This window comes from Microcaecilia unicolor, chromosome 5 (genome assembly GCF_901765095.1).
Source record: "Microcaecilia unicolor chromosome 5, aMicUni1.1, whole genome shotgun sequence".
In the NCBI taxonomy this organism is placed as follows: Eukaryota; Metazoa; Chordata; class Amphibia; order Gymnophiona; family Siphonopidae; genus Microcaecilia; species Microcaecilia unicolor.
Window position 1 is genome coordinate 107,243,490 of NC_044035.1, and position 27,586 is coordinate 107,271,075.

Sequence of the window (27,586 nt, forward strand, 5' to 3'; positions counted from 1 at the left end):
CTACCACGCATTTACATTTTTTGCAGGATGGTTTGGACAAGGGCCTCTCCCTAGCTTCCCTATGAGTGTAGGTTGCAGCATTGGCGTGTTTTTGAAGCTTGGTTCATTGTAAGTGTTTAGCCTCCCATCCAGATATCATTCAGTTTCTCGGGGGGGGGGGGGGGGGGGGTCATCTCTTTCGCCCTCCGGTCTGGTCTACTCTGTTCCTCCAGGGATTTGACACTGGTTTTGTCGGCCTTGGTGTCTCTTCCGTTCAAACCTGTGGGAGGATGCACGCTCAAGGATCTGACATTAAAGATGGTTTTCGTGGTGGCTATCACCTCTGCTCAGATGATTTTGGAACTGCAGGCTCTGTTGTGCTGTGAACCCTTACTTTTAGTTTTCTAAGGAGCAAGTAGTCCTGCAAGCAATGCCATCCTTTCTTCCAAAAATTGTGTCGGAATTCCATCTGTCAGTCAGTTTCTTTGCTGGTGCTGGGCAACTGAGGGGGGACAGCAGATCAGCAGAAATTGGATGTTTCCAGAGCCCTGCAGATGTACTTGAAAACTATTTAGGCATTCGGACCACGTATTTGTACTTTTTAGGCAGTCCTAGGAAAGGTGGAGGCAGCTTCTAAGGCCACTGTACTACGCTGGATTAAAGAAGCAGTGGCATCTGCTTATCTGCCCGAAGGGAAGCAAGTTCTGCTTTTCTCAAAGATCATTCCTAGCTAGGGCTAAGTTTCTTCATGGGCAGCGTGTTCTCTGGTTTCTCCTCTGGAGATTTGTAAATCGGTAGTGTGGTTCTCTTTGCATACCTTCATGTGGATGTGCAGGCACATCAGGATGTGTCTTTTGGGGCAAGTGTGCTACAGGCAGTCTGGAGGGATGCTATAGAAGAAGAAATTAGGTCTTACCTGCTAATTTTCTTTCTTTTAAGTTACTCCAGACCAGCACAGAGCCCACCCTTGGTCAGATTTTCTGTACCGTTGATATTATGAAGAAGAAGCAGAATTATTTATGTTCATTGTCGAGGTTACAGGGTGTAGGTGATGATTTGGTTAACCAGAAAACAAAATGGCTTGGTGGTGAAAGCCATAGGTCTGGGGAGGTTGTGTTTTCATATCAAGGGCAGCAGCAGCTCATGGTCCTCTGGATTCACTGGTGGACGGTCAGCACTAAGAGGACAGTGAGTGGGCAGTAGGATTTTTGGTGGGGTCATCTGCTTGGCTATTCGAGGACTGGCTCTAGGGAGACTGCACAGCCCACTTAGAAGTCAGTGGTTCTCAGTTTCCATCTGCTGGTAGGAGTGCATAACCCATTCATCTGTGCTGTTCTGGAGGGGCTAAAAGAAATGTCTTACCTGCTGATTTTCTAACTTCTCCTTTTCCTTTCCACTCTTCCTCCTCTCCTTTATACTTTTCTGCTTCCCCTCTGCCTCTCCCCAAGCCAGCCGAGGTCCTCTTCTTCCGGCGCAAGGCTTCGTTCTGTTTCTGTGAGTCTGACGACGTTGTCGTGCAGGACGTCAGACTCACAGAAACAGAACGAAGCCTTGCGCCAGAAGAAGAAGACCTCGGCTGGCGGGGGTTGGGGTCTCCCACCAGCAAAGGTAGGTGGTGGGTTGGCGGCAGGAGGGGGGTCGAGAGGGTCGTTGGCGGGGGGGGGGGGTCAAAGTTGGCGGTGGCGGCAGGGGTCGGCGGTGCCATGGGGGGGGGGGGGGGCTAAAATGTGCCCCCTCAGCTCGGACTCTGGACCCCCCTCCCGCTGAAGTCTGGCTACGCCCCTGGTGGTTGCATAGCAGGTTGCTCTTGCAGATTTAACTTCTTATGACAACTTTGTGCATACAAAAGATTGACTTAGCACAAGTGGGATACTTGTGAACAGGAGTGCTTACTAGTTAAGGATTAATGTTGCTGTCCATTAGTTTCATATTTGTGCTAAATTGACCTCTGTGCGTGTATGTCCCCATTTGTCCAATGTATGTATATACACACGTTTCATTTTCTTTGTTTCAACCTTCAAAGCTTTCAGTCATGAGTCGAGGGAAGCGTGACAGTAACTTCTGCAGTGTTGAAATTGGAGACTCCACCTTCACTGTACTGAAACGATATCAGAATCTGAAGCCAATAGGCTCTGGAGCACAGGGGATAGTATGGTAAGTTGCTTGTTTTTCTCTTTCTTCCTAAACAAGTAAGAAGAAAAATTTAAAAGCCTATTGGGTCATTCCATGTCAAGTGGTCTGATTTCAAGTGCCCTGCTCGACCATCACGGATTTCGATTATGTTTTTTGTGAACATTCATACATGTCCCCAGTGAACATTGGTAAAGTTTTACGTTTGCTGATGCAATACTTGCTGAGCTATAGTAATCTGTTTGACCCCATACTGCAGCCTTCTATGGTATGACTCAGAGATTTCGGCAACTTGTATCTCCGGCAATATTTTGTTGAGAGAAACAAAACTTGGCCATCTTGTACAACTTTTTGCGCTCTATTAAACAAAATAATAAAAAAAATCTTCATGAGCGATTTCCATGAAGAAAACATGGAGCAAACTTGGTCTGAAAAATTTGCGGCACGAAAAAATTGTAAAGTTTGGCTTTTTATATCTCTGGAATTAAAGGTGTGATAAACGTGAAACTTTGCACACAACAACTTATCAACACAAGGTTTTCGAATATAAAATTTCATTCTCCTAATATTTTCCATTAGTTCACAAATTGAGTATAAAGTTGATGATTTTTGCAAAAACGCCAAAAATACGGTATTTTTAGCCCACTTTTACAAAAAAAGACCTTCTGGAAACTCTTTTTAATCATTTTCATTAGAAAGAGCATGTTTCAAACCCCTTAAAAAGTAGGGTTGGTTTTTCATCGTCCTCAACTTTGTCCCTATTTCTAGGGCCTTATATGCCAGCGATGAAAAACCAACCCTACTTTTTTTAAGGGGTTTGAAACATGCTCTTTCTAATGAAAATGATTAAAAAGAGTTTCCAGAAGGTCTTTTTTTGTAAAAGTGGGCTAAAAAACCCTATTTTTGGTGTTTTTGTAAAAATCATCAACTTTATGGTCGCGCAGGGACCACCAGACCACTTGACATGGAATGACCCTATTACCAGTGTGCACTCTTAATTCTTTTTGAATATAAAAGGGATCTATACATATTCTAGTTCAGAAACAGCTTGGAAGTACTGCAAAAATTATGTGGTATTGTCATTTTGATAAGTTACCTTATTAATCTAGCCACAGACTCTTGCTTCAATTTGAATACTATTCATTTTCTTTATCATCTTTCATGTTTAATTTTCTGTTGTTGAAACGGAAATAGAGAAACACATACCTAACAGAAGTTAACGGTGGAGCACAGCATAAAAAATGTAAATCTCATGTGATGACATTATTATTCTCTGTAGTTTCATGATCCAAATCTGGTGTCACAATGTTTGCATTCACACACTTTCCAACAGATGAGCCATACGTGCCTTTCAGTTACACAAGCCTTCTGACGTACAAACAGGTTCTTCCTTATCACTTGTCCCTCTTTGGCTTTCCTCTCATTTTGATGGAGTTCCATTTCCTTCTCCTTATTTAGAGTGTAAACGGCCTTGATACTCATTTTGAAGAACAATATAGCAAATATAAACATTGTGATGTTTTAACTCATTGCAATGAGTGCTTTGCAGGTAAAATAAAGTGTATTTTTTAGCCAGGTGTGTAATTTTACCCCTAGTAGAGATGTTTCTGAGGGTGAGGTTATGTCGGAGGAGGAATCATGCATTGCTTTGGAGGTACTTTTTCCCGTGACAGTGATAAAAGCAAAACAGCCTACTTAATTTTGCTGTAATTATTGGTGCAAAACCAGCAAGTAAAATACACGCCTGGAGTTTTGTCTTCTCTATTTATTTCCAGTGTCCTTCCTTATTTCACTCAATTTAAGGTGGTTACGAGGGTGGTATAGCTGAATCCCTTTCCTTAGCGCAGGCAGCAGATGAATCCATCAACTGGTGGGTTGTATCCATCTACCAGCAGGTGGAGCTAGAGATCACTGACTTCAATGAATGGTATTGCACAACCTGCCCCTCTGTACGCTAGTATATCGCTATCTCCAGCAGGTGATGGATGTCTCCTTACCAGCTCCTGGATTCAGCTCCTTGGGACTCCTCCTGGGCTAGTTTTGGGCTAGCCAGTTGAGTGTAGGGGCGTTTGGCCATTGTGCCATCCTTAGGGGCATACTACTTCGGGGGTCCCTGCCTCAACCTGTGTCCCCTTCAGCTTCCCTGCCTGATAGCTCTATCCTTCCTCACCATTAAAAAAAAAAAATAAACAGCTTCAGGGTTTGTGATCCAGCTTTGCCTATTTAAAAAAAAGAAGAGACAAAACGGTCAGCCAGATTCAGTGTTTGCTGCTGGCAGCAGGAACTCAGGCTCGCTGTTGCTGGGAGGTTCGTGGTCCTTTTTCTGCTGTGGGGTGAGTCACATAATTTGATACTTTCCGTCGGAGACTGTGTTGTTATGGCTGCGGAGGTAGTAAAGCGCTTCTCTCGCTGCGGTAAAAAGAGATCCGCAGCGGAGGTTTGTGTAGCAAGCTGTGCTAAACTTATGCTGGCTGAGACGGCTCCGATCGAGGAGTCTTCGGTATCCCGCACTGTGGGTGCGCCGCGTGCCATTTTGCCTCCCCCCCCCCCCCCCCCCCCCCCCGAGGCAGCTCCCGCCAGTCAGCTGATGGCGGTTTCGGAGCCTTTGCCCGCGGCGGATTCGGATCGCTTTGTCTTCCACGTCAGTTCGTCTATCGGGGGAACCTCATTTAGTGCCTGGGGGCTCAGAGGCTTCCTTTTCCCCAGAATTTATTATTTTGCACCAGGCTTTTCTCTTGACGAAGTCTCCCTATCAGCCTGCTTCCCAGGGCCTTTTGCAGCCTTTGAATTCTGCTGTGCCAGAAGTTGGACAGATTCTCTCCGCTGCTCCTGATGCTCTCCTTCCTAAAAGAAGGAGAACTACCTCCTTTTCTGAGGGTCATGGGTCTCCCTTACCTTCTTTGGCTGCCTTCTCAGGGGACTCTCTCCCTTCTAGGGCAGATGATTTTGAGGAGGGGAATGTTAAGCAGGAAGAGCCGGATGACCCTACTGCGGTGCGAGTTTTCTATAAGGATGAGCTTCCTTCCTTGATTTCTAATTCATTGGCAGCTTTGGATATTTCAGATCCAGAGCCTCAGGTTTCCTCAGTCAATCTTAAGATGACCAGTACAAGAAAGCCTTCTAAGGCATGAGGCTATTCAAGAGCTGATTTTGGCTCAGTGGTCTGATCCTGAGGGGACTTTTAAGGTTGCCAAGGCAATGTCACGCCTTTATCCGGTGGTTTCGGATCACGCGGACAAGTATGGTCTTCCTACTGTGGATGCTTTGGTGTAACGGTGGTTACCAAAAAGACTACTCTTCCTGTGGAAGGTGGAGTAGCGCTCGACATTCAGGACCGTCGCCTTGAGGCCTCTCTGAAATGTTCTTTTGAAGTTTCGGCCTTGGCTCTTCAGGCATCTATTTGTAGCTCGTATTCTGCCAGAGCATGTCTTAGTTGGCTTCATCAGGTGCAGGAGCAAGAACCGGATGAAGGTCTCTGTTTAGAAGCTGTCTCTGCTTTTTTGGAGTCAGGCTTAGCTTACTTAGCTGATGCCCTTTATGACCTAGTTTGCTCTTCAGCGAAGCTTATGGCCCTCTCGATTTCTTCTCGCCGTTTGTTGTGGTTGCACCATTGGGCGGCAGATTTGGCCTCCAAGCAGGGACTCACTCGGCTTCCTTTCCGAGGCTTCTCTTTGGGGAAGACTTAGAAAAGATTGTCAAGGATTTAGGTGACTCCTTCCAGAAGACAGGACTCGGCCGACGCAGAGGACTTCCGCGTCTTCTTTTTCTTGTCCTTGCTTCAGAGAAGCGCGGCGTTATCGACTGGGCCGCTCTGCTCCTAACTTTCAGCGCAACCGCTTCCAGCAGCAAGCTTCCTTTCGGAATGATAAACTTCCGCAGCCTCCGTCTCTCACCCTGGGGCTTCAGGACGTTCTCCGCAATGATGGGGCGCAGGTCCACTCTTCTGTTCCCGAGATTGGTGGTCGGCTGACCCTTTTTTACGAAGAGTGGGCCAACATTACTTCAGACCAATGGGTGCTGGACATAATCAGAGAAGGTTACAACCTAGAGTTTTCTTCACCCGTAGATGACGCCTTTTTGGAATCCCACTGTGGCTCTGCCGCCAAGCGAATAGCTGTCGAGACTATTGTACGGTCCCTCGTGGATCTCGGGGCAGTGGTTTCCCACCTGCCGAAATCCGGAAGGGTCGCTATTCCATTTATTTTGTGGTGCCTCGAAAAGGAAGCTCCTTTCGGCCCATTCTCGATCTCCTGAGAGTTCGGCATTTTCGCATGGAGACTTTGCAGTCCGTGGTGGCTGCTGTTCAGCCGGGAGAGTTCCTCACCGCTCTGGATCTCAAGGAGGCTTATCTTCATATTCCCATTTGGCAGCAACATCAGCGCTTCTTACGTTTTGCCGTTTTGGGGCATCATTTCCAATTTCGGGCTCTCCCCTTTGGTCTGGCTACAGCTCCTCGGACATTCTCCAAGTGTGGTTGCAGTGTTTCTGCGTAAGGAAGGAATCACTGTTCATAACTACTCTTTTGCAGGCTCATAAGCGGTCTACTTCGATTGCGTACGCCTGTGTTTGGCACACGTTTGTGGCCTGGTGTAATGCCTGCACGTGGTCTCCTTTTAGGCTTCTGTGGCTTAGCTGTTGGCTTTCCTGCAGGACGGCTTACAGAAGGGTTTAGCCTATAACTCTCTTCGGGTTCAGGTAGCAGCCCTGGCGTGTTTTCGGGGACGAGTGTCAGGATCCCCTTTGACAGCGCATCCACACGTAGTTCGGTTTTTGCGGGGGTTGCTTCATCTTTGTCCTCCTTTACGGCGACCCTGTCCGTCTTGGAATCTTAATCTGGTTCTTAGGGCGTTGCAGACCTCTCCTTTTGAGCCTTTACTTGAGGCTTCGGATAAAGATCTCAGCCTGAAGACATTATTTTCGGTGGCTGTAGCTTCAGCGCGTAGAATCTCAGAGATTCAAGCCCTTTCTTGTCGGGATCCCTTTTTGCAGTTCTCGGAAGCGGGGGTCACGTTGTGAACTCTTCCTTCCTTTTTGCCGAAGGTCATCTCAACTTTTCATCTTAATCAGCCGCTTTTTCATCCTTCTTTTCGGAAAGAGGATTTTCGCAGTCTTCATCTTTTGGATGTACGCCGTGTCCTCCTCCGCTGTTTGGTGATGTTGAATGATTTCCGTCAAACAGACCACATATTTGTGCTTCTTTCAGGTTCTCGTCATGGTCAAGCCGCTTCTAAACAGACTATTGCAACGTGGCTCAAAGAGGCTATTTCCTCGGTGTATTTGTTGGCTGGTCGAATCACACCGGAATCCTTGCATGCTCATTCCACTAGGGCGCAATCTACTTCCTTGGGCGGAGTCTTCAGTCTTGACCTTGCAAAAGATTTATCGGGTGGCTACTTAGGCCTCCGTACACTCCTTTTCCAAGAGATTATAGAGTGGACGTGGCAGCCAGATCTGATGCTTCTTTTGGTACGGCGGTCTTGACTATAGGGGTGACGGTGTCCCTCCCTGTCTAGAGACTGCTTTGGTACATCCCACCAGTTGATGGATTCATCTGCTGCCTGCGCTAAGTAAGGCAAAATTATATCTTACCTGATAATTTTCTTTCCTTTAGCTGCAGCAGATGAATCCAGCATCCCTCCCTGTTTTACCGTTGCCTTTTGGGTTCTATTCAATCTGTCAGTTTGTTGTTCCAGCTGTTTTGTTTCTTGCAGTTTAATACATGAATGTCAAAGTTTGGACAGAGTTGCATTTACAATTTGTAATACTATTGTTCTGTTGAAGTTTCCCTTCTGGTGAGGAAGGTTTTCCTGTTCGTGTGGAGCTATTTTTGCTTTGTGATGAGACATATACTAGCATACAGAGGGGCTGGTTGTCCAATACCATTCACTGAAGTCAGTGATCTCTTTCTCCACCTGCTGGTAGATGGGTACAACCCACCAATTGATGGATTCACATAGTAGCATAGTAGGTGACGGCAGAAAAAGACCTGCACAGTTCATCCAGTCTGCCCAACAAGATAAACTCATATGTACTACTTTATGTATATACCTGATCTTGATTTGTATCTGCCATTTTCAGGTCGCAGACCGTAGAAGTCTGCCCAGTACTAGCCCCACCTCCCAACCACCGGCGCTGCCACCCAATCTCCGCTAATCTTCTGAGGATCCTTGCCTTCTGAACAGGATTCCTTTATGTTTATCCCATGCATTTTTGAATTCCGTTACCGTTTTCATCACCACCACCTTCTGCGGGAGGGCATTCCAAGTATCCACCACTCTCTCCGTGAAAAAATACTTCCTGACATTTTTCCTGAGTCTGCCCCCCTTCAACCTCATTTCATGTCCTCTAGTTCTGCCGCCTTCCCGTCTCCGGAAAAGGTTCATTTGCAGATTAATACCTTTCAAATATTTGAATGTCTGTATCATATTGGACTGAAGACCACGTTGCAGCCTTGCAAATCTCCTCTATGGAGGCCGACCTCAAATGAGCTACCGACACAGCCAACAGTCCAACCTGGTAAGTAAAGGAGATGCAATATGCTATCCAATTTGAAAGTGTGCGTTTGTTAATGGTCACCGTCATCCTGTTTGGGTAAAAAAAAAATACACTAAAAACTAGGTGGACTGGGCATGTGGTTTTGGGAAAAATGCTGGTGACTGGTTAGAATGGAACTCCAACACTACCTTAGGAAGGAACTTAGGGTGCGAGCTGAATTGACCGCCACCAGAAATACAACTTCAAGGTCAAAAACTTCAAATGACAGTAATCCAGAGGCTCAAAAGGAGCTTCCATCAGCTGGGTGAGAACCACATTGAGATCCCATGACACTGTGAGAGGTTTGGTGGGGGCTTTGTTAACAGACCTCTCATGAAGCAAACTAGAGACTGTACAGAGATGGACTCGCATCCTACACGGTGATAAGCACATCGTACTGAGGTGAACCCCTTTAGAGTTGGTTTTGAAACCCACCGCAGAAAGGTGTAGGAGGTACTCAAGCAGTTCTTGTGTAGGGAAAGAGATTCATCTGCTGCAGCTAAAGGAAAGAAAATTATCAGGCAAGACATAATTTTACATTGACTCCCTTCAGCTAGTATAAGTTTAAGAAGCTATTTCTGATTTCAAATTTTCACCTACACTTAGCTTAGCCACTAGAGAATGACGCGAGGATGGGGACGGGAACAAAGCCCGCGGGGACAGATCCCACGGGGATGGGGTGGGGACGGGGACAGATCCCGTGAGGATGTGGACAAACTTTGTCCCTGTGTCACTTTCTACTTTGAAGCCTGTTAATAAACCGGACTGTTATTTATGTTTGATTACAGACGACAATATTTTTATTTTTTTTGGAAATACAAGCAAACATGCTGGCCACAGCTAGCAAAATTTGCATGGGGGGGGATCCTGTACATCCTGCTACCAGTACATCATCTAAGAAGACATCTTCTATTGCAGGAGGGACTGTGGAAGACAGGAGAGCTAGACTGAATCCTGAGATTGTTGATGACTTCTTACTCATCCACAGATTAAAAAATCATAACGGTACTTCATGGGGCATATTTTTCCCCTCTAGGGCATACAGAACAGGTTGCATTTTGTACCCCTGGACATTTTAACAGGGTGGATTAGGATTCCTTCAGGAAGTAGAAGTCGGCTATTGTTGGGGTTGGAAGGGTAGGAGGGTGGGAGGGTTATTATAGCTGCTCTTTGTTGTTATTATAGCTGCTCTTTGTTGTTATTGTTTTCTATTTGTAATTTATATATAAGAGTTGCACAGCATATTGTTCCTTTGTATACTTTAATAAAAAGATTTAAATATAAAATCACTAGTAAAAAAGGCCCGTTTCATTATGAAATGAAACGGGCGCTAGCAAGGCAATCCCCCACCCTCCCTCGCTGTCTCGTTCTGTCCCCTCTGAGTTCCAGACCCCGTCCCACCCAGTTCAGTGCCCCCTCACTCCCCTCCCACCGAGTTCCAAACTCCGCCCTCCCTCCGATTTCAACCGTCCTCCACCGCCGTTGCGTACCTGTGCTGACAGTATGACATCAGACGCACTCACAGAAACTTGAACAGATGATCATTCATCAAGCAACGCCGCGCAGCCAAGAATAGGACTTCGGCTGTCGGGGGTTGGGGTCCCCCGTCAGCACAGGTACACGGCGGCGGCGGGGTAGTGTTTTCGTCGGGAAGGGGGGGTCGACGGTCGCAGTATGGGGGTCCAGGGGTCCGTAATGCGGGGGGGGGGGGGAGGGTTGAAATTGGAGGGAGGGCGGAGTCTGGAACTCGGTGGGAGGGGCGTGAGGGGATCACGTCACTGATGGTGCCTAGCAGACCACAGGAGCCACGGTCCCAGGCAGGATAGAACGTTGGAGGTGACAATTATTATATAGGATAAGTGTTTGAGGCTTCTGCAGATGAGAACAGAGCCCACGGGAATTGGACAGGGACAGAAACTGCGGGGACGGGGTGTGGATGGAGACAGAACCCAATGAGACGGGGCAGGGATTGTCCCCGTGTCATTCTCTGAGCCACATCACCTGAAATCCCACTCACCTCCCTCAGTTGTTGCATTTCTTTTATAGATTAACTTATCTAATCAAAAAAGCTGCGAAAGGTGGGCGACTGTTAAGGTGTGTTATTTTTCTGTTGAACCCAGTTAATTAGTAACTAGGTCTCATTGTATAAAATGGGACCTGTGCTAAAATAATTAGCTTAATGGAAGCCCATGTTGATAATTACACCCCTAAGTGATCCTTGTCTGAAGAGCAGGCTCACTGCATCTTGTGTATTTGTTCCTTTGTGGATTGTCTTCCTTGACATAAACCTATTTTGTTTGTGTGACTCAAGCTGGTTTTTATTACAGTGCAGCTTATGATTGTGTTCTTGAAAGAAATGTTGCAATCAAGAAGTTGAGTCGGCCGTTTCAGAATCAGACCCATGCCAAAAGGGCCTACAGAGAACTTGTTCTCATGAAGTGTGTCAACCACAAAAATGTAAGTGCACATTTTTTACATTCATAATGAGAGTAATATAAGGATCAAAAACTGTGTACAAAAATTCATAGCTAATAGTAGTTACGGACAATCACAAATATGGGCTGAGACTTTTTTTTTGTACATGTAAGCATAAATGTGGGATTTGGTTTCCATAATTTCTTTAGTAGAGAAATGTGGTAGCGGTTAGTCCACTTTTAAAGGTGATCAATAGAAATAAAATAAAACATAGAAAAGAAAATAAGATGATACCTTTTTTATTGGGCTAAGTTAGTCCAATAAAAAAGGTATCATATTTTCTTTTTTATGTTTTATTTTTATTTCTATTCATTACCATCATTTCTTTGTATCTTTAGCCATAGCTAAAGTCTCCATCATTACTATCAACAATGGTCTGTCATTCAAAATACCCAGTGCCAAACCAGGAAAAGACTTCTTCAGGGTCATTTTATACCAGGAAGCCTAGGATAAGAGGGTAAGAAGGCATCTACATAGGTGCTATTTTATAAAGTAAGCTGTTTCATCTGGATCTTTAATGTTTAATACAGTGGCTCCTGGCGTTTTTGTGATTTTTGGAACTTCCTTTATATTTGATATTCTAGCCATGTAGTTTCTGCACCTAAAACAGAAATAATCGCTTAAAATTGTCCAGGGTTTTTGCATACAGAAAATAGGCTTTCTAGTGGGCAGAGTTAATCTTTTAAGTATTTTTCCATTTTATATATTAAGTGTGAAAATAAAGAAGCACAAAGTTAACATGTTTGTGCATGTTTTCTTAGTGTTTTTTTGTACTTTCTCCAAGGACAAGCAGGCCATAATTCTCACAATGGGGTAACGCAGCGCTGCGTTGCCCAGTCTGGAACTTATATATAACAAGCTTTACAGAGTTTTGTGAAGCACGAGACACACTCCAGCATGCATGCGTGAGTGCCTTCCTGCTCTCCGCGAGAGCGCAAATACTGCAGTTCTTTCTTTTTTTTTTATTGAGGTGAAGAGAGGCTGCTTTTTCGGTGTCTCTTCGCTTTTTGTGCCGTTTGGTTTTCTCTTGAGAAGATTTTTTTGTGTGCCCATGTTTGGGTCCCCTTTCCCTCCTCTTCCCATATATTTTCAGTTTATTTTGCCAGTTTTTAAGTTTTCTTCCTTTTCCGATGGCACTGTGCCACGTTTAGGCCTTGACTTTGGCCGGGATTATTCCTTTTCTTTTTTCTGGTGTCTTGCTCCTTTTTTTGCACCATCACTTAGTCTGATTTGATTTGGCTGCAGTTGTTTTTCTGTCCATGTCCACTGACGTTCCCAGTGGCTTTAAGCTCTGTACCTTGGACCATCTCTGGAAAAGTGTTTAGAGCCCAACCATAGCCCTGTTAACTGTGTCTTTGGATGAAGAAGAGGACTTGGGTGTCCAGAGAGGCTCCGGCTCAGAGAGAAAAGATTTTTGGAGCCCAGTCTGAGTCTTCGGCATTGGCATCAAGGGTGTTGATGACGAAGACTGCATCGGGATCATCTGTCGCATGGCTGCTTCAACTGTAGGCACTGGGAGCAGTAATGCATCGAGTGGGTCTCCACCTGTCTCTGCTGACTGCTGGGCAGGACTCCTGGGATTGGCCAGTGTCAGATCCAACTCCGAGGTGATGTGAAGGTTTGGCGTCGTCCTCGGCATCGGTCGTCCTCGACACATGGTACCGAGAGCTCAGGGGTGTTGAGGGATTCAGCACCCAAGAATTGTTGGCGCCGGGAGGACCACTCCCCCCCTCCATTCAGGAGGTGCCGATGCATCAGTCTCCGAGCAGCCAGGACCCGGTTCCCGTCTCAACCCCAACAGTTCTGCAACCTGTATCAGCCAGCACCCTAGCTTTTCCCGGTGTCAGCCCTCGATGAGCATATCCAGGCCCTGTTACCTGAACTGCTGGATGGTCTTATTCAACATTGTTTGTTGGTACGGGGGATGCTTGCACTTACTGTACCGCCCGTTGCGGCCCCGCTTAGCCCTCAGCCTGCGGTACGGCCCCATTATCGACTGCCACCCAAGCCAGTAGCCCCTCGACGTTGGTGGAGGAAGCTTCGCCAGAGTCGAGGCGGGAGTCGTGTACTCGGCACCCCTCTTGTGGACATGGCTCCTCTACATTGAGGCAGGCTCGGTCTCAGCCCTCCTGCAAGGAGTTTCTGTCTGACACTGAATAAGGAGAGCTCATGGGAGTGCGAGGAGGATCCAAGGTACTTTTCCTCAGATGAGTCCTATGGAATCTGCTCTGAATCCTCCCCTCCGCTTGAAAGGAGTCGAGGTGAGAGCCGGCTTCTTGATGCCATTCTTCAAGACATGGCTCCTCCATGTTGAGGCAGGTTTGGTCTCAACACTCTAACCAAGAGGTATTGTCTGACACCGAGGAGGATCCAAAGTACTTTTCCTCAGATGAGTCCTATGGAATATGCTCTGAACCCTCCCCTCTGCTTGAAAGGAGAAAGTCTCCTGGAGAACCTTTCATTCTCTTCTTTTGTGAAGGAAATGGCTGTGGCTATTCCATTTCGTTTGGAAGTGGAGGACGAGCCCAGGGCAAAAAGATGCTCGAGATCCTGGACTAGACGTCTCCTCCTAGGGAGGTTGTGACTGTCCCTCTCCACGAGGTACTCCAGTAAGTCCTTGTTCGGAACTGGGAGTCCCTTCTGTCGGTTCCTGTTCTGCCCAATAACATCGACACCATGAATCGGATCCACAGTACGCCTGGTTTTAATAGGCCCCAGTTGTCTCACAATTCCATGGTGGTAGAATTCACTCTCAAAAGAGCTAAGAGTACTAGAGACTATGCCTCGGTGCCCCCAGGCAGAGAAGCTAGGACCTTGGACTCTTTTGGGAGAAAGATGTTTCAGGCCTCATTCTCGAGTCCCGTATCCAATCCTACCAGCTCTTTATGAGCGTCTACTTGCGAGACACAGTGTGTAAGCTGTTGGACTTGGCAAACTCTCTCCCACCAGATCAGGCCGAGTCAGTACGCTAGTTGGCCAAGCAGTAAAAGGCTTATTGAAAGTTCTTGGTCAAGGTCACCTATGACACCTTTGACGTGGCATCCAGGATCTCTGCTCAGAGTATAGCAGTGTGCAGATTCTGATAGTTGCGTGTTTTTGACTTGGAACATTCTGTCCAGCAGAGGTTGGCAGATGCCCCATGCCAGGGGGGATAACCTTTTTGGAGAGAAGGTTGAGGAGACTGGGAGTCCATGTGTTCCTCTATCTGTACAATTGGCTGGTGAAGAGCATGTCGAGGGACGGTGCTTAGGAGTCCATGCAAAGAACTATTCAGGTGTTAGAGCTACTAGGGTTCATTTTAAACGTCCCCAAGTCTCATCTCCATCCTGTTCCAATGAGTGACATTTATAGGAGCCCTGCTAGACACACAGCAGGTGCGGGCTTTTCTCCCTGTGCTGACGGTGGACACTCTTTTATCGTTCTTGCCACTCAGGTCTGAGTCAGCCAGCAGGCCCAGCTCGTAAGATGTTGAGATTGTTAGGCCACATGACCTTCACTGTCCATGTTATGCCCATGGCATGGCTTCACATGAGAACTGCCCAGTGGACCCTAGCTTCCCAGTGGTGCCAAGCCTCGAGGAACCTAGCGGATGTCATCCGAGTAATACAAGAGTTGGTCCGGTGTCCTCTTTGGTGGACAATTCAGTCTAATTTGACTGTGGAACTTCCATTCCAAATTCCTCTGCCCCAGAAGATGCTGACAGATGCATTCCCCCTTGGGTGGGGGCTCATGTGGATGAGCTTCACACACAGGGTGCTTGGTCAGCTCAGGAATTAGATCTTCAGATCAACCTCCTGGAGCTAAGGTCAACCTGGAATGCTGTAAAGGCTTTTGGAGATTTTTCTCATTGAAACAGACAGTTTGGTTAGACAGCCAATCAGGTTGCAATGTAGTACACCAATATGTCCACTGTGTCAAGAGCCCATCTGCATATGGCACTGGGCAGGCCAACATGGGATGCTTCTCAAGACCACTTACCTGGTGGGCAAATCCAACAGCCTGGCTGACAGACTGAGCAGGGTCATGCAACTGCATGAGTGATCACTCAGTGTGGGCTTTGCCTGTGAGATCTTCTGAGTGTGGGGCACCCCCTCAATGGATTTCTTTGCCACTCAATTTAATCACAAAGTTCCTTAGTTCTCTTCCATGCTCCAGGCTCATGACTAGCGTCGGATTCCTTCTTCCTTGACTTGGGGACCTGTCTTCTGATGCATATCCTCCCATCCCTTTTGTGGGAAAGGCTTTGCTAAAACTCAAGCAAGACCGAAGAACCATGATCCTGATAGCTGTATACTGGCCCAGGCAGATCTGGTTCTCTCTTCTGGAGTTATCCTCCAAACAACCTTGGAGACTGAAGTGTTTTCCAACCCTTATCACACAGGACAAGAGATCTCTTCTACATCCCAACCTCCAGTCTCTGGCCCTCACAGCTTGGATGTTAAGAGCTTAGACTTTGCTTCCTTGCATCTTGTTGAGGGTGTCTCCAGGGTCTTGCTGGCTTCCAGGAAAGATTCCACTAATAGGTGTCACTCTTTCAAATAGTCTGGTGTGAGGACAAGGCCCTGGATCCTCTTGCCCTATGCAAACCCTGTTTGAATACCTTCTACACCTTTCTGAGTCTGGTCTCAAGATCAACTCTGTAAGGGTTCACCTTAATGTGATTAGTGCTTACCATCCCCGTGTGGAGGGTAGGCCCATCTCTGGACAGCCTCTAGTTGTTCACTTCATGAGAGGTTTGATTTTGACAAAGCCTCCTATCAGACCTCCACCTGTGTCTTGGGACCTCATTGTCGTCCTCACCCAGACGATGAAACCTCCTTTTCAGCCACTGGATTCCTGTCATCTACAGTACTTGACCTGGAAGGTCCGGTTTTTGGTGGCTGTTCAGCTCGCAGGGTTAGTGAGCTTCATGCCCTAGTAGTGGATGTACCTTACACTACATTTTATCATAACAGAGTAGTTCTTCGCACGCACCTTACATGCCTGCTTAAGGTTGGTTCGAAGTTCCATATGAACCAGTTGATCGTTCTGCCCAAACCTCATGCCCTTCCTGGTGAGAGCGCACTGCACACCTTGGACTGCAAGCGAGCATTGGCCTTTTACTTGGAGCAGACTAGGCCCTACATGCAGTCCACCCAGCTTTTTGTTTCTTTTGATCCCAACAGGGTGGGTGTTGCCAGGTCGTTCATTCCAACATACCCTCCCAACTCCCTTTGGAGTTGTTGCCATGCTATGTTGTTGTACTTCTGGTCCTGCGCTTTCGCAGCAGGTGGAAGGCACATGCGCAGTAGGGATGCTGCATGTGCTCTTAAAGCTGTATTAACTTTATTTAAGCTCTACACTGGGTGACATGAATGACTTCACCCACACATGTGAGAATGAATGGCCTGCTGCCCTCGGAGAATACCTGCTACAGGTAAGTATCTTCGCTTTATTGTAAGCTGCTTTTGCTGGTTGTGCATGCAGGCGGTATAGAAAGTACTCAAACAATAGTCCCCAGTAATCGGGGACTTACTGCCGTGGTTATTAGTTCTGATAGAGATATCATCTATTTCTGTTTATGATTTTAATTAATTTATTTTGCCTTTATTTGTAGAACTGTTTATTTTTAAGTTTATTTATTGCCATTTTTTTTATGAATTATATTTTATAATTATGAGCATTGCTGCTCTGTAGCCGTCTGGGAAGAGTTGGTATATAGGTTTATTTATATTTATAAAGAGAGGAGAGAGGATTTCTATTTGTATGCTTTGTTGTTGACTGTTTGTGATTTTAATATATTGTTTCCACAATTATTAAACTAACTACTCTCATTACTAGTGTACTAGTTCTGGGTGTACCTACAAGTATTGCAGCTTTTTGTACCTTGTACAGGAAACACTGTTGTAAGGAAACTGGAAAGAAACAAAAATTAGAATCTACTTATCAGAATTTACCCATCATTTTTTTTTCCTGCAGATCATTGGCCTTCTAAATGTTTTCACGCCACAGAAATCTTTAGAGGAATTTCAGGACCTGTAAGTAGAGCGGCACTTCAGGAACATTTCATTTCTTTTTAATTTTTTTGTTTTAGCTTATTAGAATTTTTTTTGTTTTCTGCATACAGCATTTTGATTCGGTACAACTGTGGTGTATATCAAATGCATTCTTGGCTTGCCATGCTTTTAATGCCATATTTAGGGCCCTGTTTACTAAGGTGCATTAGCATTTACTTTAGAGACACCCATATATTCCTGTGGGTGTCTTTAGCATTAGCATGATCTAAAAATGGTAGCACACCTCTAGTGCAGCTTAGTAAACAGGGACCTTAGTGTTTCTAACATCTTTCATGTTCTGAAGCTGGATTTGTAGAAATAATCAGTAACTACTACACTGGAAGCCAGTGTGTTCCATTTAGAAGTTCAGGGGTGTGTGCGTGCATATACGCTTCTAGGGATTGTGTTTTGGCCACAGGAATTTCTTCCAGTACCTTATGATCTCCAGCTCAGTTGGCAATTGATCTGTACTTGTCCTGAGAGTCTTCACAACTACCCCGGACTTTTTCTTCCAGTACCTTATGATCTCCAGCTCAGTTGGCAATTGATCTGTACTTGTCCTGAGAGTCTTCACAACTACCCCGGACTTTTTCTTCAGTTTTTAAGTGCCATTTCATCTTCCTCATCATAGTGACAGTTCTCGGACAGCTGTGTGCGCAGCTTGCATCTGGCCAGAACATGTTTCATTGCAGAGAAGAAAGTAGTATTGTTGTTTTATGAAAACTCTTTCATGGATATGAGTCAGGCTGGGGTGGTATTGTACTATTCCTTACTGCAAACTCATTCATGTACAACACAAGACTTTTATGTTTGTTTAAAAATTAGGTATATCGCTCTTCTTAGCAAAATCAAAATAGTGTATTTAGTCCAATTAAAATACATACAGCAAAAGCAGCTAATGTGTGCAGTGAAGGAACGATATTTTAAAAAGAAAAAAAAAAACCTTTGTGAGAGGAAGAGTGGAGACGATACCCTAAAAGTGGAGTGGCAGTGAGGAAGATCATCTGTGCAAATGGAATGTGGCTGCTAAGAGGAACCAAAAGGAGTGTACTTATTCCCCATGCTCTGCACAGTGCTTTTGGAGCCCCTTCTGAGCCTGTAAGCACACAGAGTAGTGCGTAAGACTGCAAAACTGTGTAGATGATAGAGGAGTGAAAGTTGTCCTGGTAATATTGTAATAGGGAAGAGAAAGGGGGGGGGGGGGGACAAGTCTCCTGCCCCATCATTAGCAGTTGTTGACCTTATGGATAAACATCTGGCTGTGGCCGGGCTTGAGGCTAGACTCTCTACCTCACTTTCTGAGTTGGAGGCCTCTATAAGTTCTGTCATTAGAACCCCCCTTTCTCCATCATCTCTCTGGAAGCTCCTTTTTAGGGGCTATGGACATAGAGCCCAGGCATCTGTTGTACAGTTTCCAGAGGTATCTTCCCTCATCCAGGTATCTGCTCCTGTGCTCAAACATGGCAGGCGGCACATTGACACTTTTCTTTCATCCAACACATCAGATTCAAATAATGACACATGACAGATCATTTAAGAAAAGTGGATTTTATTTATTTATTGCATTTGTATCCCACATTTTCCAGCATTGTTCTCTCTTTACTTACACATGTGAAATGCAACTTATAGTGAAATGGAAATACGTAAGTATTCTATCTAAATAATTTCTGGACAGGGTGTCTAGTCTTTCAAGTCACACAGCAACAACCATTTTCACCTCACTTAGCAGCCTAGACATATTTCTGCCCTGTCTATGCATGAATCAAAGAAGTCCTAATGCACTACCATTGTTCTGCTCTCTCACTGTGTGATTAGCATGCAGTTTAAACCAGAGTATAGAACACTACTGTGAGAAGATTCAGAACTCTTGAACTAACATCTTCTTTAACGCAGTAATCAAACGGTGAAAAATGACTTTATTTCAAATGTGCTGGACAAGAGTTTTGCCTTTCAAACTGGGAGTGTGTTCTCCACCACCTTTCTATGCAAGAGAGAAGCTGGGACGAATTCAACAACACGTTGAGTAGTAATTTTGTTTATACTTTTACACTGGTGAAATCTTAATAGTCACAGTAGGTTGAAAGAATCAGCAACAGAATACAGCGTAGGCAGTTTCACTTCACAGAGGAGATTTGCTATAGACTAACTCTTACAGACCTGATGGAGAGAAAAGCGGGGCATCTTGTCCAGCATGCATAGGGAACAATGCAAGCCAAAAGAGAAAAGTCCGGTAAGACTCAAGGGACCTGGACATGTGCTCTTAAATATCCTGTTACAGGAAACTACAAGATAACAGGGATTTGCAGTTCTATGATACAACCCTATTTTAAAGATACAGGCAATGCTAACATATACACATAAATAACAATTGGCCTGCGTCCAGAGAACACTGCCTTATAGTTATGCGCTAGTAAGGGAAAGGGGATGGGATTTGATATACTGCCTTTCTGTAGTTATAATCCAAGCGGTTTACATATTATACACAGGTACTTTAGTAGTTAAAAAATTGGTGCAGACCTAAACCTTGCAAGTATTCTCCATGAACAGAGGATATTACAGTCACACTTGGTTTCATAGACTGAGCAATCAGAATGGCCCTCGTGAGCTTGTTGAAAAATAGTAATCTAATAAAAAAACAAGCCGGCCTTCTGCCCAGCTGACGTCATTGTGTATCACACCTTGGTCTTTTTTTCTTATCGCTGGCAAATGACATTGCCCTCTCAGCTCTCACAGAGCCTTCGTTCAAAAAAAAAATTAATAAAGGAAAAGGCCAGCATTTAAGTAAGCAAAAATGTTTCTTGCTGACTCCTGAACTACCAACCCAAAGGGCTATGCACAGGTACCAACGGGAACTCAGAATAACAGCACTAAGCATGCTTTAGAACCTGCAGGCTTAGTAAGAGTACCAACGAGTTTAGGCACCAATGGTAAGTTTTCACCTTCCATCAATTCTGCGCCTGTGAGTGAAAAAAATCACAAGTGACTTCTGGAAATGCCGTGGTCTGAGCACAATACTAAAAGTCTCCCTTGACTCCTCTTCCGCTTCTGATGTCATACCAAAGTCTCAACTTCACTCAGAGCTCTGAAAAATCGGCTAGCTCTTCTCAGCCACAAATATGACTTCTTGCACTAGCATTCACACCCAGATGCACAAAACCCAATGAGCCAGCAACGTGGTTTTTACACCGGTTTTAGCCGGTTTAGTAAGCACAGAGTACAGCCAGACATGCACAAAAGGGTTCTGCTAGCTCTTTTCCTGTCATGGTAGCAGCTAACGAAAATCATATGCAAAAGTATTACTATGCAATTACTATACTAATTACTATACAAATGTGTATGCAAAGCAATGCACAGCAGTTGTCCGAGTAATTCCCTTTACTGTGGAAATTTTAATGGGTGGTCAGGAGCTGTCGCTACTGCAAGAAAAACAGCCAAAACAGTGGTGGGAAGGGGTGGAGGATTGTATATGAACATAAATAAATATTTCAATCCCTTTTTTTTTCATATTAAACCATAGTACTGCCTCCTTATTTCATATGCTCTGCAATTGTGCCACTTTTAACATTTTTTAGATATAGTGCCGATCCTTCCTCTCTACCTGAATAGATTATAAACTGGTATAACTATATTTCAGTCGTTGCTTTCTGTGAACCACATCTCTGTGACTGATCCTTAATCCAAGCCAGATTCCTTTTTTACAGACCTTAGATCCAGAACTTTTTCCAGTACTCTGGCTATTAACATACAGAGTTCTCCAGATAGAAACATGACAGTAAATAAGAGCCAAATGGCCTACCTAGCCACAGCAACTACTATCTTCTCCTTTCCCTAAGAGATCCCACTGCCTTATATGGTGTGAAGACCCGCCCAGCGCATCCCAGGATGCGCTGGGCAGGGCTGGGTGCTGCCATTTTTGAGGCGGTGCCGATGGAAGAGGAGGGAGACCACCTCCCTCCTCCAATGAAGGTAGGGGGTGGGGAAGGGCCGCTAGACCACCAGGTGGGAGGGGATTGACCTGTGGGCCACTGGGCAACCAGGGACATCTGAGGGGATGCTAGGGGGGTGGGGACGGGGGGGACTGGAGGTCCACCGGGCACCCAGCTCCTGTGTTGCTGGGGGGCGGTGGGGGGTTCCTGCTTTGAGGGGAATGGGGGGGCCTGCTAGCATGCAAATGCATGCTGGACAGGACTCACTATTCCTCCCCAATGGTCTGCAAACCCTAATGCCAGCTCCGAGCTGGCTTGGGGTTTGCCGCGGACTGCATGCCAGTGTTTGGCTTGCAAGCTGATCATTGAGGAGGAATACGTTTAGCATGCATTTGCTTGCTACTTGTGCTAAGAGCCCTGTGTTGCATGCATTTGCATGGTAGTTGCATTCAGAGCCGCGAGGGCATTGTTTCATGCGCTCAGGGGCTCTGATCATGGGTGGTAGCAAACGCAGGCGCTAGTATGGCATTAACAGCCTCTAGTGCCTGCATTTGCTTCTAATCATTGGCCCATGAGTGTTCTTTTCTTTAGTTTGACTCAGGAAGCAACAAGCAGTATATAATGTGTGCGCTGCGTATGCTTTGTAGCGCTATAGAAATGCTAAATAGTAGTAGTAGTAGTAGTAGTAGCAATATTTGAAATCTTGTTGACTGGGCTCTGATTGGCCAGGAGCTCATTTCCTTTAGAGTGTGCTGGTTTTACCTCAGTCAGCCAGGAAGAAAAGAGAGTAGGATCTCTTTACTGAGGCTAAGTAAACATATAGTTATATATCCTGATCTTCCCAGGTACCTTTCAGAAAGTTAACAAATGTTTAGTTAGTGGCTAGGCTTTTCGTGACAAGTATAAAGTGCCAAAACAAATCTGGACCCTTTTTCCTGTCAGATAACATTTTAAAAATATTTTATTCAGATATATATAGAAAACAATCTGTTAGGAATGCTATCAAGCAATTGCAAGAACAAGAGTAGAACCTGGGGAAGTCCTAAACACTAATTCTACTTAGTCTAGAAAGAGTTGTCTTTCCAGGCAACAAAATCAGATTTGGCCTGGGTCGCCAGCCTTTCATAATTCTTTGGTGGTATAACACTCAGATATCTAAAGTTTAAGGACCACCTGAAAACTCATTTGCACTGTTTCCAACTGCAGTCTGCAAGTCACAGAAACTGATTTTGAGAAATACCTAGAGTAACTGCTAAAAATATAAACTCTTATAAACTTTCTAAGGTATAGGAGAAATTTTACCAGATCCTTTAACCAGGAATGGTACCTAATACTGTGAAATTTTGAAAGAAGAGCCTCAACTAGGAATAAGTGTCCTGTAACTTGAATCGTCAGCAGGAGCTGCTTAAAGCTTAGTGACAGTCTGGAAAAAAAAATTGAGAGCATGGCTTGAGAAGCATAAAATTATTTATGGAGTATCACAGTATTAAAGACTTTCTGGCCGATATTCAAAGCGATTTAAGTGGGCGAGAGAGGCTCCTACCTGCTTAAATTGCCTGGAGCTGCTTAACTTCTGATAGCAGCACTTAACTAGGCAGTGTTGCTGAATTTCGACTTTGACCAGCCCAAGAAAAAGTAGGCAGGTTAGGGACAGTACAGGTGGGTGGTGTTGGAGTAGCAATATTGAGTGCCTGAACCTGCATAGCTTGTGACCTGTCCTAAATTCACCTGCTCCGCTATGCAGTCCTCAAAGCTAAATATCAGCTGGGACCTGCATAACTATTTAAAGGCTCTGTGGAGCTCTTGGAGCCCCCCACCCCCCCAAAAAAATAGCCTCCCAATCCCCCACTCTTCCCAGTTTAGGTAGGCCCCCCTTTGGCCTACTGTAGCTCTCTGGTTTTCCAGCGGGGTAAATGGGGGGGGGGGGGGGGGGCAGGAGCAAAGGCTCCTCGCTCCTGCCCCTTGCGGCTGTCTGTAGAAAATTTCATCTGAAATCTCTTGCAGCAGCGCATGGTATTTGTGTAGCTGAATATCGTCCGGGATCTACATAAGCTCCAGCAGTCAGCACATCTACATTTAGCCCAGATATTCCGTGTAGGTCCCTGGACGTAATATGGTATTGAATATCTGGGGCTAATTTTTGCCCACAGCTGTCAGCATTTTAAAAACCCTGACTGCCATGGACTGAATATTTACGCCTGTCAGTACTTATGCAAAAAGTGTAGGCGCTTCTTAAATTTCGAAGCTTTGGAGTGACGCTGAATGTAGAGACTTTCCAGTCCTCTCACATTATTTAAGCACTGTTTTGGATCTCTTTAACAGTTACATAGTGATGGAACTCATGGATGCCAATCTGTGTCAAGTGATTCAAATGGAGCTAGACCATGAGCGTATGTCCTACCTTCTCTATCAGATGTTATGTGGAATTAAGCACCTTCACTCTGCTGGAATCATACACAGGGTAAGGAAGATGCCTTTCATACTTCAAACTCAATTTTACCAGTCATATTGTGTCAGGAAAAAATGCTATGATACCTTTTTATTGGCAGTTGAAAGATGCCTCTTCTGTTAGTCTGCCCATTTTTTTCTACTACAGCTGTTTAAAAATGTGTAAGCTGAAAGTCCTGAATTATTATTTTTTGGCATGTTTGTTTTTTGTAAACTTACCTGGCAAATTCTGTGGTTTGACTGCCAGCATTGTACCACTACAATAACTTCTATGGTGAGCAAACAAAGGGAGCACCATATCACTAAATACCATTTAAAAAGCCATTCTTTAGCATGAAATTAAACAAGGCAGTAGTACATAGCAAGTCAGTAGGAGAATAATGAGGCTTTAAAACTCTAATCCAGTCTCTGTATGTTCAATCAACCCACTGGATAAAAGTGATGGGATTTTCAGCGTTCCTTGATCTTGAAACCTTATGATCACTGTCAAAACTTTAGAAATGATGATTTAACTGTGAAGACATCTGTGTTTAGTTATTTTGTACACTGATACTTGGTTTCATCTTAGGATTTGAAACCAAGTAACATAGTTGTAAAATCAGACTGCACTCTTAAGATTCTGGATTTTGGCTTGGCAAGAACAGCTGGGACAAGCTTTATGATGACACCATATGTAGTAACACGCTATTACCGAGCACCAGAGGTCATCCTTGGCATGGGATACAAAGAGAATGGTGAGTGGAAACCAGCACTTTATATGCTTATCCTGTACTTTCACTATTTTTTTTGTCTCATAAAGATAAATTTTCAAGCTATAAAACATGATAGCATAGGAAATATCATAAGACCAAACTGGTCCATCCATTCTGCCCAGTTGTGAAGTCTTCCACTTCAAGTAGATGATCATATACAGTGCCTTGTAAAAGTCATCATACTCTAATACTTTTTTCACATTTTGCTATCTAATAACAAAATTTGGAAAGCATGTATAGGAAATCTAATTGTGGGGTAAAAGGGAAACTGGAAGACTAAAGGGGTCCAAATTTTACTCAGCTTTGTTAGGTGCCAAAGCACTCATAATGCAAGAAAAATGGAGTAACAGAAAGCATGCTGAGGCATCCTTAAGTACCTTCAAAATGTGCATGCGATAACTGCGCACTAAATTTTATTATTTTTTTTTAAGGGGCATGTCGGGGGTGGAGAGTGAACATTCCTATTCTAACCAGTTAGCGCATCTACATTACTGTGCTTTAACTGGTTAGTGCATGGATACCTTTTTAAATGGCCACATGCTAACGGCATTAGTGCACGGCCATTAATACAAAAAATAGAAAATGGATCATTTTACAGCTGTGGTAAAAATGGCCTTAGCCTGTGGGAAAGACCTGCATAAGGTTGTGTTAAGGCCACTTTTTGCCACAGCTTTGTAAAAGGACCCCTAAAAGAGTAAGAGAGACGCATTTTGTTTCCCTGTGTCTAATTTTCTGTACTGCAGAAGGTAGACTTCTTATCCAATAGAAATGCATTGAACCATTTTTTGGAGGAATTTATATCTCCGAAACTTCCAGTCTGATTTTTTTTTTCTGTCCATTTCAGATTTCTTCCCTGTTCTGTTAATTTTTTTTTTTGTTTTCCTCCAGTCAGGCATTCTTGTCCCCTTATGTATATAATTCTTTCCAATTTCAGTTGGGTTAGATAGAAGAAAAATGCATTTCAAAATGCATTAAAGTAGGAGTCTTCATTGATCTACACAACACACTCCATGTTTTCAAAGGAAAAAAAGAAACAATTATAGAGATAAAAAGGAGATAAGAAACCAAAACATCTTAATTGCACCATTTGTTCTTGGCAAACCCAAATTAACTCCATTTTGAAAATTGCCTTTAACAGGCCCATAATGCATTAACTGTAAACAATTTTTATTGAACAAATGAATAAAGATACACTAATTCAAACAGAAACATGCGGCATTCAATATTTTACAAGATTCATTCCCAACCCAAATTTCCCACCTCCCACCCAGCCCGTCATATCCATCATATTCCAAAATTTTTATAATGGATTCAGACAGGATCAAATCGCCAAGCTAATAAACAGTTTAGGCAAAGATGTCTAACTAATACAGAACAACAAACATTCAAAAAATCCTTTGTGATCCTGACTTACTAAGTCATACTCCATTCCCGCAGGTGACCCATTGTCTGCACTCTTATGACCTCAGGTCGCCATGGAATAATAGTGTCTATTTTCAACCCCCCCCCCAACCCCACCCTGGCTCTTAATGCATTAAATAGAGCCCACCTATGTTCAGTCAAAGTACTTGAGCTATTACAATAATCCTGGATGATGAATCAAGCTGTCCTGTTAATTTAAAGTAGAGGTCTCAATATATGTGCAACATGGAGCTGTCAAAACAAATACGGGATAACATTCAGTAGTACAGACTGGAGGAAGGTGTTTGTGTTTGAATGTCTCCTGAGGCATTGTTGGGTCCATCACTGTAAAGAGAAAATAGTTTGGCATTGCTTTAACTAGATCATCCCTCAAAAGCCAGTAGTCTGGTTTAAGGAAACTATTGAGGACAATTAATTTAAAAGGATTACCTAGGTCTTTGGATGAGACTGGAGAAAATATTGACTATTCAACAATTTTAATCTTGCACCATATGGTCTTTATAGTTACTGCCTTGTTATTGATAAAGGAAACAATGCACAATAAGCAAAACCAAGGAAAGTAAAGTCAAACCCTTCTCTTCTGAATAGCACCCTCCCACTCTGTCAGACTGTCAAAGTAATGCTTTGATGTTTCTCTTATATATACTATCTGCTACCACATTTGCTTATTTCCGATCTGACGAAGAAGGGCAACCTTCGAAAGCTAATCAAGAAATGTATTAAGTTATGTCCAGTAAAAAAGGTGGTATCTTATTTTCTTTTCCATGTTTTATTTTGTTTGATTTCTATTGATAACCTTATAATACATACAATTTCCAAAACTAGCAAAGCCATTATCCAAAATATCCCATGTAGGTTAGCCTAGTGGCTTAATTAGAAGCTCCAAATATGCATAGTGTTTGTGTTATGATGGTAAATGCCACACCTTCTTGGAAACATATATTGAGGGGGATTATACAGTGATGAAAAAAAAGCTTTTCTGCTTCCTGATTTATGCTATCATTGTATGTGTGTCACGTTGAATGGTTTCTGTAATATTAGACAAAGGGAACTTGAATAAACACACAGCACAGTTTTTAAAAATTATTACTTCATTTATTTAAGGAACAAATATTTATCCAACACCTTTATCACACATGTGAAAAAATAACTGCCCCCTTAGTTATTCAACCAGTTGATCAAATTTAATTAATTAAATAATTTATTTTACATTTATACCTCATATTATCCTGAACATACTTGAGTTCAGTGTGGCTAACAGTGAATAAACAACAGACAAGGTTTACAAAGCCATAAACAAAATATCAAATATAGACCATTGATGGCCGGTTGCAATCTAAGATACTCCATGAATGGATAGAAACCGCTCAAAGAGGAGAGTTTTCAGTCTTTTGCGAAATACCAAGTAATCAGGCAGGTCCTTGATTGCCATTGGCAGTGAATTCCACCACTTAGCACCCTGGTATCTAAATTCATCAGAGTGAACTGACCTATAACGCACTCTTGCAATCTGGAAGATGACGTCTAAGGTAGTCCATAGAACCATAGGTTATATTGCTTAGTGGAATAGTTATTAAGGGCTACGTATAATCTGGTATCATGCCATATAATATTTGAAAGACAAAAACACATAATTTAAAAAATAATCCTGGCTTTAATGGGCAAATGGTGCAGCTTGCATAATAATGGAGTGGCTCTATCAAAACACGATACCTTGAGGACAAGCTTAGCTGCAGTATTTTGGGCCATTTGCCATTGATAATTAGATTCACCTAATTGAACACAGCCAGGCTTGTTTGCATCTAGCCCTGTAGTATCTAAACCTCACTATATATTGAACCTTACCATGAGAATGATCAAAGGAAATTCCAGGAGAGATGAAAAT

General features: G+C 44.0%; 1 protein-coding gene across 2 annotated transcripts in view; it reads left to right on the forward strand.

The window, feature by feature from the left end:
• The window catches only part of MAPK8 (mitogen-activated protein kinase 8), a 79,023-nt gene that overhangs the window by 16,998 nt on the left and 34,439 nt on the right, over positions 1 to 27,586 (forward strand). For both annotated transcript variants that reach the window (XM_030203165.1, XM_030203164.1), the window contains exons 2-6: positions 2,003 to 2,133; positions 10,971 to 11,100; positions 17,077 to 17,135; positions 23,402 to 23,540; positions 24,096 to 24,261. In XM_030203165.1, coding sequence (XP_030059025.1) covers positions 2,012 to 2,133; positions 10,971 to 11,100; positions 17,077 to 17,135; positions 23,402 to 23,540; positions 24,096 to 24,261 — 616 coding nt within the window. In that variant the 5' untranslated portion in view covers positions 2,003 to 2,011. The remainder of the gene's footprint in view (positions 1 to 2,002; positions 2,134 to 10,970; positions 11,101 to 17,076; positions 17,136 to 23,401; positions 23,541 to 24,095; positions 24,262 to 27,586) is intronic.